This window comes from Ochotona curzoniae, unplaced genomic scaffold, assembly GCF_017591425.1.
Source record: "Ochotona curzoniae isolate NIBS_2020 unplaced genomic scaffold, NIBS_Ocur_1.0 scaffold_4506, whole genome shotgun sequence".
NCBI classification, from domain to species: domain Eukaryota; kingdom Metazoa; phylum Chordata; class Mammalia; order Lagomorpha; family Ochotonidae; genus Ochotona; species Ochotona curzoniae.
Genome location: NW_024467119.1, coordinates 7,080,001 through 7,091,296, shown reverse-complemented (window position 1 = coordinate 7,091,296; position 11,296 = coordinate 7,080,001). Strand labels below are relative to the sequence as shown.

Here is an 11,296-nt window from a genome sequence, read left to right as displayed (position 1 = left end):
TTATTTGCATGCCAGACGTCCCAGACTTGGCTCAAGATACCATCCTGGGAAACTGGGCTACCTGCCCATGACAGTGGTGGTCCCCAGGGCCCACATTCTTGGGCCCAAATTGGGTCTATAGGAAGTGACATCCCAGAGTAGGGAGCCATGTGAGGTATTTTCTCTGCATTTGAGACAGGTGAGTGGTGTCCGGTGGACTTAGCGTGTAAGAGGTTGTGCCAGTTCCTGGACCCTCGGAGAACACTGTGCCTTCAAGGCCTGCGGTTTGACTTTGAAGACGTCTGGGTCATAATACACAACGTGCACTGGTGACCTAGAAGGGGGAGACAGACCTCAGTGAGGAGTTCAGAAGGTGGGATTGTCCCCCCGCTCCTGGCATGTGCCAGGCATACTGCCACATAACGATTTTCAGGGTCCCTATTAGACAGGAGAGAAAGGCCCAGAGAAGTTATACTGTTTTATGGCGGCCAGTGTCGGGGTGCAGTAGGTGCTGCTACCCCCCAACACACACACACACAATGCCAGCATCCCACGTGAGCACCAGTTCCAGACCCAGCCTGGCTACTCCACTGCCAACCCAGCTCCCTGCTAACTCACCTGGGAAGGGAACAGAGCGTGATCCGAGCACAAGGCTCCTGCCATCCACGTAGAAACCGGAATGGAGTTTCAAGCAGCTGGGGTTCAGCCTTATTCAGCCTTGGCTGTCGTGGCCATTTGGGGAGTGAACCAGAGGATGGAATGTTCTCCATCTCCCTCTTACTTTCAAATGAATAAATCTTATAAAAAGGGGGACGGTCCATGGCTAAATTGAGATTTGCATATCTGTCTGATCCCATAGCTTTGGCTCCTTCCACAGCAAATACATTCTAGAAGTTTCTAAATCATTCTGGCAGTGTTAAAACAAGCCCCCAGTCCTCTGGCAGGGTAGGGGTTAAAAAAATTACATCTTTGATGTGCACCACCCTGGCAACATTTTAATTTTTTTAATGTGCGTTTATTTTTATCAGAAAAGCAGACTTATAGAGAGAAGGAGAGATAGAAAGATCTCCATCTGCTGGCCCACTCCCCAGGTGGCCGCAACAGCTGGAGCTGAGCTGATCTGAAGCCAGGAGCCAGGAGCTTCCTCTGGGTCTCCCATGCAGGGGCAGGGTCCTGAGGGTCACAGGCAGGGAGCTGGATGGGAAGTGGGGCCACCTTGACACGAACCAATGCCCACATGGGATCCGAGCACATGTACGGTGAGGATTTAGCTGGGCCCTTGCAACCTAACTTTTTCTCCCTTCTTTCTTCAATCCTTGGAGAACTAGCTTTGGGTTTTGATGGTGAACTTGAATTTGCTCAAAGACAAACACAGGATAACATTGAAAAGGAGCTTAATAAAAGCTCACACATCTCCTTTGCTCAAGACTGCCACAGCTTTCCCTGCCGATGGTGAAAGGGGTGAACCAGCTGTCTCCTGGAGGTAATGGTACAAAGTGAGGTTCAGGAAAGGAGGGGCCGATTCCTTGTCGCCTGTATTTCCGTGTTTATTTGAAACAGGTGTTACGTGTATGAACGTGATGCAAAACTCTTGAAAAAGTACAAAACACTGAGCAATGAGTCTCCCTCAGTCCCCACAGGCTACCAGCGGTGTGCCTACATTCTGAGCTGTTATGGCACAGGGTGCCAAATGCGCCATTTTTCCCTTACACAACGGCAACACAGAGCATAGCATACCAGCATACTATAGCCCCTCGGTCCATGCCTGTTTCGACAGACCTGTCTCCTAGAGCAACGGTTTGATCCCAGCCCACCAACCCTGCCACGACGACACAGGTTTCTCAGGATAAAGCTGACAAGGAAGGGAGGCGCTTCAGGATCCTTCTGACTTGTACTGCTCTTTCCCTGGTTCTCCGGGTCTCCCTGCTTCCTCTCCCCAGCCCTTCCTGGACTGCACCTACCTCGTACTGGGACTGGCGAGCTCCTGAACTCTGGGAGACACTTTGGAGTGAGCAGCTGCGTGGGATACCGACCAGCACGCGCTGCGAGCCGGCAGATACTCCTGGTGAAGCGGCCTGGACTTGGCTAGCGCTGTGATCCGAGGGCTAGGCGTGGCGAGCAGGGCGGCGAGGGCTACCTAGGGTGGAAGCGGACTCACACTAGTGGCTGCCAGACTCGACCACCGCTCGCTGTCCCCACAGCTGTAGCCCTGCTGGGGTCGCCACTTGGCCCGGGCGATGCGGTAGACGGCCGTGCCCTCCCCACCGGGACTACCAGCCGCCACGTCCGCCCTGCACCATCCGTCCTCACTCCTGGTCGGCAGGAACCCGCGTGGGAACACGCCACCTCCTGCTCGGCCCCATCGCTGCAGCTTCTCATTTTGCTAACATGGACTCGCGGGCTCCCCCTTGTGGCCTATGGCCCCCCAGCAGATGGTCTGCCGGCTGCCCCCTCACCACCCTTTTGTCTCAGGATCCTTGGCACTTGGTAATTCTTTCTGAAAACCTCTCCCCTCTGCATGGTTCTCGAATGTTCGTCAAGAGTTGGACCAGGCTCTGGCACTGAGGAGGGCCGCCTGCTACAGATGGGTTTGACTTTGACAGCCACATCCGTCAAGAGCCTTTGTCGTGTGGCTTTGTTAGTAAAATACGAAGGAAGACATCCAGCCACTGTGCTTTGTTGGTGCTCAAGGAGTTAGGGGGACAGGCAGCCACAGGCAGCTCCCAGCAGTGCGGCCTCAGGCCACGGGAGTCCTTCTGCAGTGCCATCACTCTTTCCTAAGGACTTCTCATCTTTTATTGTTTTTAAGGTTTATCTTCAAAAAAAAAAGATTTATTTTCATTGGAAAGGCAGATTTACAGAGTGAAGGAGAAACACTAAGATCTTCTATCTGCTGGCTCATTTCCCACAGGCCTGTAGCAGCCAGAGCTGAGCTGATCTGAAGCCAGTAGTCTGGAGCCCCTTCCGGGTCTCCCACGCAGGTGCAGGGTCCCAAGGCTTTGGGCCGCTCTCTGCTGCTTTCCCAGGCCACAGGTAGGGAGCTGGATTTGGAAGTAGAACAGCCAGGACTAGCCACTGCTCACAGAGGATGCCAGCACTAGAGGCAGAGGCTTTACTTGCTATGCCACGGTGCTAGCCTCCTCCCCCTTTTGCCTTTTCAAACCTCAGAGCGATCACAGGGATTCAGAAAAGATAGTTACCAGTCTCGTTTAACTTACTGAAAAAACAGAGTAAAGTCACGGGAATGAAGAGCCTGACTCAAGACACACGTCCCAAGACTTCTCACAGGTTAGTGTTTTCTGCCTTCCAGAACTCCACGTGCAGCCCACGGATCCCCACAAAGACCAACACTGGTCCCTTCAGCTCTGGCAACATGATCGTTAGACATCTGACGAGCACCTGACTGGCAGCAGGCACCACATTGGAAGAGAGAGGGGGCCACAGAATGTCCCAGACGCTTACCTACCATTAGTTATCACAACACACGCCTGAGCAGCACCTGTCACCCCACAGGCCCCGCCACCTTGCTCCCTCCAACTCCAAGTTCCTCGCAGCATTGGCACTGCTGTAACTCTGCTCTGTGGGAGCAAAGCAGTCCCCCAGGACTGGCCAAGAGTGCCGGCTAAGCGGGGAGCTTACCGGGCGGATGGGCCTCTCGCTGCGCTCCCGCTCGTAGCACAGCCCCTCCAGCTTCCTCCTCGGGTGCGCCAGGTCCACGATTCTTGGAGTTGCAATTGCGTGCAGGGTAGAAATTGGTATCTTGGTTTTAATCTAGGAGAGAAAAAGAAAGCCCAGAGATGTAGACAGCAAATAACAGGGTTAAGGTCAAGAGGAGGAATCGCCATCTCTTCTGCGGCCAGAAACATTGGCACTTCTCAGCAGACGGCAGCCTCCAGGCCGGCTTGCCGGGAGCTTGGTGGTTAGGGGTGTGGCGGGAGGAGACGACCAGCGACCAGCGATGCTGCCGTGACCAGCGGGGCTGCTGTGGGCAACGACGAGCCTGGCCCAAATGCAGGGCCCGGCCTGGCCCCGAGAGGGATGGCAGCAGGAGACCGGGCGCTGCCCTTCGTGCTTCTCGCCCTTTGGGATAGCTCATAGTTTCAAAACTCACTTGAACAGAAATCAGGGGCCTTGTTCCCAACTGAGGGCAACAGGAAGACCTCAGCCGCAGGCAGACAGGCAGGTCCGGGGGTTCCACAAGAGCCATGCCGAGGAACCGTGCAAAGTGCGTGGTTTTCTACTTAGATGGCCTGCATTGTAAAACTTACCGTAAGATTTTGAAGGGGGAAATACAATCAATAATCATAAATATAAACTGGGCCTTGAGCTCAGGATGGGAAGCAGCCTAAGGTATTTTCTGCATCCCTTCTTGCGTTGTTGAGCACTGACAGGCTTTTGAACCTACTGACCGGCTGTGACTAAGTGATGCCCTCTACATTACTAATGCGGAAACAAGACACTGAGAAGCAGTCACTGGTTGGTCTCCTTTGTTGGTGAGGGCGGAGCTGGCCTTCCAGTCCAAGTTACTGCCTGTCTGGACAGCACCGTGGCGTGCTAGCTCAGCACTGAGAGCATTTCTTGGGACATAGGGTTTGTGCCCTGTCACGCTGGGAGCATGAAACACGCAACAACCACTGCTTTCTGCTAAGGCTTATCATTTAAAAGGAAATGAAGGAATGCTCAATACATTTTATAAATATTCCTTAATCGATGGTAGTATGTAAGACACAATAAAGTGTGATTAAGCACAACTCCCTCCGGAAGGGGTGCAGGTTTCAACTTAGAAGGGGCTGAGGCCTGCAGGCAGATGATTCAATTATCTGATGCTTCTAAGAGATGATATATTGATAAACGCAGTTTCAATCATTTCAAGGTACTTAATCACCTAAAACGGGAAAGCAAAGCAGACATCTGGACTCTTAACTGGTGATTATAAACTGGCAGAACTCTAAGCAGAAGAATGAAACATGCGCATTGTCTGTGTCCCCTCCTCTCAAAAGGAAACCCCAGCTACCAGTGCGATGACTTGAGGGGGCAGAACCTTCGGGAGGTAATTAAATGCAGATGGCCACAAGGCCAGCAGGAGGATGGTGGCCATGGATGCGGCAGCTCGTGGGCCTTCACCAAGACCAGAATCTACCAGCACTTTAGTCTTAGCCTTCCTGATCTCTACAAGTAGGAAATAGGAACAAAATGTGCTTTGTTTGAACCATGCAGCATATTCTGTTAGGTTACAGCGGCCCAAGCCAGCTTAGGTCAGAAGCAACATCCAGAAGGTTCTAGTCTCTCCCGTTCGGAGGCCCCAGACCTTACGGGGCAGAGACAAGGAACACCTGCAGCCCTGTCACAATTTCTGACTCACAAAACCCATGAGCATAATAAAAGGGGATTTGTTTGATGCCTCTTAGATTGGGAGCAGTTTGGTGGTACAAAGCAACAAATACATGAGAAGCTTAAGGATGGGTTCCTTGTGTCAGCTCTGGGGGTTACAGGCAGACTTTCATGAGGACAAGGACACCAAACACCTCCAACCTGCTGACCCTTCGCTGGTGACATGAGCCGTCCCTGCGCTGAAGAGGCTGCACTCCCCTGGCCCAGGCGGCCTCAAGAATGCAGCCCAGACTCTCCCTGCCACATCTCACTTCTAGAACCACAACCAGACCCACGTCCCCACAGCTGCTTAACAGGGAACCCCAGTACCTCGCCCCTTACTCCACATCACTCAGTGATTCTGCTTTCGGATCCGACCCTGCTTGGTAAGTAAGACAAGGGGCGGCAATCAGAAAATTTCTCTGCACGGGAGGGGAAATGTGCACACGCAGGAAGACGCGTGCCTAGAAGCAAGAGGGTCGCGTGTGCAAGCGGCCAGCGGCGACGGCCTCTTCCAGGCGGGCACACTTACGTCTTTTGGAGGAAGGTAGTCTGGGTTGGTGCCTTTGGCTATGGAGAGTCGTAAGATCCGGGGCGAGGGGTCAGAGATTCGGAGAGAATCTCTGATCGTCGAGAAGTCGCTGAAGGGCCTGCACGCAAATGGACACGTGAGCTGTTACACCTGCTGGACACAGGAACGGGAGCTTCATCGCTACAAGCAACCTCTAAGCAATCAGCTGTGCATTTCCTATCTTAGGAACACCTTTCCCGTCAGCTTTATCATTTTTTTTTTACCAGGCTGGTGTGTCTTGAAAATTCTCTAATAACCCATAGAAGTATAGCTGATGTAGAGATGCAGAGCTGTGTGTGTACATGAAACAAAATGATCATGAAATAATATTCTCCCTATATCACATATTCTGCTTGAAAATTTTTAATTTCATGTTATTAAGAAAAAAGCTGATACTGATTTCATGATCCCTTAATAACGGGCAGTGACCTGCAGTTGGAAAATACCTCCATTCCTACATCAATCTCATATTAAAATTCTGAGATGAAAAGTCTAGCCGCTGGGGTTGGAGGGAGATGTGGGGGTGGCCTGGTGTTTGCCAGAGCAGTGAAGACACAGCTTGGGACCCCTGGCGCATGCACCCACCCTAGGAAGCACCAGTGGTGGCTCAGGTCGCTGGGTCCCTGTCCCCCAGATGGGATAACTGGACTGAGTCCCAGGCTCCCTGCTTCTAGCTGCCCCAGTGCTGGCTGCTATGGGCCACAGGACAGTAAATCAGTAAATGGACAACCTCAGTGTGTTTGTCTCCGTCTCCTTTACTTGATCTCTTTATATATATTCTCTACTTTGCAAATAAAATTAAAATAATTTTTTAAATATTTATAAGAAGAACAAAAACTGTCAGTCCACCACTGAGAACCACGGCCAGTCTCCTCTGCTAGCACACTCTGAGGTGGACGGGCTCCTGTCCCTCAAATAAATAACTACAGTTTGGGAGATGATTTATTTCTGTTTCTTTTGACTTCTTTGAAGGCAGAGACACACAGACAGAGATGGAACAGACACAGGCAGATCCAGCTGCTGCTTCATTCCCTAAATCCCCGCAACAGCCAGTGCGAGCCAGGCGGAAGCCGAGGCCTGGGACTCGACCCAGATGTCTCACACAGGTGTCACTCCACCTCCTGAGCCATCACCTGAGCGCCTCCAGGGGTGCAGTTAGCAGGAAGCTGGAACTGGGAGCAGAGCTGGGACTCCGACTCCTGCACGCCGGTACGGGGTGTAAGCAGCCCGATCACAACAAGGCACAGGCCAACACACACAAGGAATCCCTTCTTACAAGGCAGGACCTCTAAGCAACACGTCACTTCTCTGCTGTTGCTTTTAACATTTTCTTTGCTTACCTAAAATAGTAAAATGATGATGTTCCAGCGTGCGGCCCTCTGAGTGCTTCACGTCTGCACTTGGGCACGTGTAACATTTTCCATCGTGTTTGCGATGTCTGGGCCGCTTCTGCTTCTAGTGTTTCTTTCCCCCTCTGTCTTTCCCGCTGCTAGGGCATGCCCACCATGAGCGTGCTGCGCCTCTCGGGGGCTGCAAAGCTCTGTCAGGTTCTCTCCCATTCTATTCCTCAGACTGGATCATCTCGGCCAACCTGTTTTCATGTTTGCTCAGACCTGCAGTGGAGCCCCTCCAGGGAATCATCCAGAACATACCATGCAGCCCAACCTCGTGCGTGCATTTATGACAGAGCACCTGCCCCCTCCTCTCACACAGCTCTAACAGGCTCAGCTATCTATCTCCAATCCATGGAAGGTCACGGACGAAGCTGTTCTCCCAAAGGAAAAGAAAATGATGAGAACTGAATGAATAACTCATAAAAGTCAGCAAGTCAGACCGCGTAGTCCAAGGAAAACCTATGCTTTGTACTTACACAGCCCCTGGGAAGTTTTCCATATTAAAGTACTATATCATAGTAGATATTCATATTAAGGATTTTATGCCAACAAAGGACCATGGGTGTGTTCAGTGGCACGAGAATCTGGTAGAAAACCAGGGATGCAAACTTAAAAATACAAAAGGGAGTTTCACTTCTGTGAAATGTCAAACTCAGGTCTCTCAAACAGTGGCAGCAGATAAAGTATTCTTCTGTTTATAATCACTGGTCCGGTGCAGTAGCCTAGCAGCCAAAGTCCTCACCTTGCACTGCTGGGATCCCTTATGGGCACAGGTTCTAATCCTGGTAGCCCCTCTTCCCATCCAGCTCCCTGCTTGTGGCCCAGGAAAGCAATCAAGGATGGCCCAAAGCCTTGGGACCCTGCACCTGCGTGGCAGACCTGAAAGAGGCACCAGGCTCCTGGCTTCAGGTCGGTACAGCTCTGGCCATTGCAGTCACTTGGGGAATGAAGCAGCAGACGGAAAATCTCTCTGTCTCTCCTCCTCTCTACATACCTGACTTTCCAATAAAAAAAATAAAATAAACCTATAATCTCTGAAGTTAGTAAACTCTGGTGTTACAATAAGCGGAGGAAGACCTTTGGCGGGAGGCTCTGGGCACGAGCGTGTGGTGGAACAGACTCCAGGTGCCCAGCGAGTCTCTGGCTGAATGCAGCAAGCTCTTCCTTGAATCAGTGTGAAATCAACCTCCGGGTTGCATCTGAAATCTTCCAGAGTTTAGGGCGAGACGGGAGTCCCTTTTTCTAGAGACCCACGTCTGTCTGGATGGACGGTCAAGATTTTCCTGTACTCGGGGGCCACCTGCTGCCTGCGAATCCTTTTGTCTGACTTCTAGGGTCTTGGATCCAGTTAGTCACCGGCCCCTCTTGTTCTTCCTCCCGATGCCAACGTTAGAAACGGAGGCACACAGTGCCCCTGCTTTGACTCTGTGCTAAACACACCATTTCCCTTCATTTCCCGAGTAACACAGACTGTAATTATTGAGGATGATTCTCTGGTTCCCCAAGACTGCTGCAAATGTTTGATGTTTTCGTTTGATGCCTGGGAAACGAGCAGGCTCCCACTGAGGAAATGGCGCGTCTGAGGCCCGAGTGATGGCGCTGTAACCCAGCAAGGTTTGAACTCAGAGAGCCGCACACTTTACCTGTCCAGCAGACACTGCATTTTGAACCTATTGGGTTGGGACAGTCTCTGGATCCTTCTAGAAGGTTGGGAAAACAACGCAGGAGGAGAGATCTTCCAAATGACAGACGCTCTTCCACAGCTATAGTAATATTGATCCCTGCAGGAACAAAAAAAAATAACGTGAACAAAATAAATATGAGTTCAAATTTCCACAGCGGAGCCCAGCGTAATAGCCTAGTGACTAAATCCTCGCCTTGCATGCGACAGGATCCCAGATGGGCACCAGTTCATGTCCTAGCTGCTCCACTTCCCTACCAGCTCCTGGCTTGTGGCCTGGGAAGGCAGTAGAGAATGACCCAAAGCCTTGGGACCCTATACTCTCATGGGAGAGCCAGAAGACGTTCCTGGCTCCTGGCTTCCAAGAGGATTTTATTTTTAAAGACTTTTTAAATTTTTCATTACAAAGTCAGATATACAGAGAGGAGGAGAGACAGAGAGGAAGATCTTCCATCTGATGATTCACTCCCCAAGTGAGCACAACGGTTGAAGCTATGCCGATCTGAAGCCAGGATCCAGGAACTTCTTCCAAGTCTCCCACACGGGTGCAGGGTCGCAAGGCTTTCGGCTGTCCTCGATTGATTTCCCAGGCCACAGGCAGGGAGCTGGATGGGAAGTGGAGCTGCCAGGATTAGAACCGGCGCCCATATGGGATCCCGGGCGTTCAAGGCAAGGACTTTAGCTGCTAGGCCATGCTGCCGGGCCCGAGGATGTTATTTTAAACACGCACACATTTAAAGACAGAACTACAAAGCACATTAAATGAAAGCTGATAGAGCTCAGAGGAGATAAACACATGCTTATATCAGGAAGACCAGATACTCTGTCTCATGACAGAAGGGCCCAGTGGTGGTTAAAATGCTTAGGCAGGCCTGTGGCACAGCATGGTAAACCACAGCCTGGCACAACTTCATCTCATTTTCAGCCCCGGTTTGAGTCCTGGTGACCCCACTTCTGCTCCAGCTCCCTGCCAATGCATCTGGGAAGCAGCAGAGGATGATCCAGTACCTGAGGCCTTCCAGCCACGCAGCAAGGCCACGGGGGCTCCCGCTGGGGCCTGGCCCTGGCTCGGGCAGTCATTCGGGGAGTGAGCCAACAAGTGAAACTCTCTCTCATTCAGAAAAACAGAAAAGAAAACTCAGCAAGCTGCTCACGAGCATTGTAAGACAGCACAAGTCTGTGGACCTTGCGCTGCAGGAGTTCTACCAGGGCTGGGGGCAAGGTGCAGCAGGTTAAGCCACCACTTGGGATGTGCACGCGAGTTCTGGCTGATCTGCTTCTGATCCAGATCCCTGGTAACATGACTAACTGGAAGCAAGAGATGACGGTGCAAGTACTTGAGTGCCTGCCCCCCACATGTGAGACATGGGGAAAGCTCCGGGCTTCAGCTTGGCCCAGTCCTGGCTGTTGTGGCCATTCGGGGAGTGAACCAGGACACGGGAGATCTCTCTCTATCTCCCTCTCTGCTCATCCTCCCCCCAACCCCCTTTCTATCTCTGTTTTGTTTGGCCTTTCAAATGTGTTAAGTCTCACAGTTTTACCATAACATAAGGTTGGAAACACAAAGAGCCCTAATCTCAGTCCACTTCTGACTACAGAGTGAACGATTCTGGTTTAGTCCTAGGTTCACGCTCCCCTAGACCCTCGTGACAAAGCGACCTGAAGACACGGACACACACCTGTTTGGCACATAGTGCTGGGAGAGTTTCTTGGGCTGAGAGAGATCCTCGAGCCTGTGGGTGAGCTGAGCTGCCAATGCGCTCCTGGAAACAGGGCGGATAGGATCCTGATTACCCCAAAACAGCTTCCTATTCAAAAGTACACAGACAAAATGGTAAGCCCTTAGCTGAGGCATGAACGCGCATCACAGACACAGCTCTGGACAGGTCCCATACCAATTTTGTTTCAAGAACTGCATCACAAAATTTCTGCAATTTCCAGGCATCAGACGTGGATTAAGTATGTCAGTTAAAATAAGAACAAGAGCAGAATGCTTTAATCCTGTTAGAGAGCGGGTGGTTCTGTTTGTGCCCTTGTATGATTAACCATGCAACTGACGGTCACATGGCACTATGCCCCCAGGCAGAGTGCTGGCAATCTCAAGGTACTGTGAAAGGCACAGGGTTCCTCTGCCAGATAGAGTCAGAAATGAGAAATGAGTGCCAGATCCACCTGGAAAGACTTCCGAAAGGAAAGCTGAAGCGGTTCGGAGGGCCAGAAACATGCTGGGATCACAGGGGAGGCAGAAATAACCAAGCCTTACCCAGGTGTGCTTGTGTGGGAAGTGGTTACACAACCCCG

At 51.5% G+C, this 11,296-nt stretch overlaps 1 protein-coding gene across 1 annotated transcript in view; it reads right to left on the bottom strand.

The window, feature by feature from the left end:
* THEGL (theg spermatid protein like) overlaps nt 1–11,296 on the bottom strand; it is a 29,957-nt gene continuing 18,661 nt past the window's right edge. Inside the window, exons 5-10 of the mRNA XM_040967097.1 lie at nt 10,675–10,803; nt 8,958–9,095; nt 5,882–5,999; nt 3,619–3,750; nt 1,941–2,116; nt 1–313 (exon numbers count right to left, since the gene is read on the bottom strand). Coding sequence (XP_040823031.1) covers nt 199–313; nt 1,941–2,116; nt 3,619–3,750; nt 5,882–5,999; nt 8,958–9,095; nt 10,675–10,803 — 808 coding nt within the window. The 3' untranslated portion in view covers nt 1–198. The remainder of the gene's footprint in view (nt 314–1,940; nt 2,117–3,618; nt 3,751–5,881; nt 6,000–8,957; nt 9,096–10,674; nt 10,804–11,296) is intronic.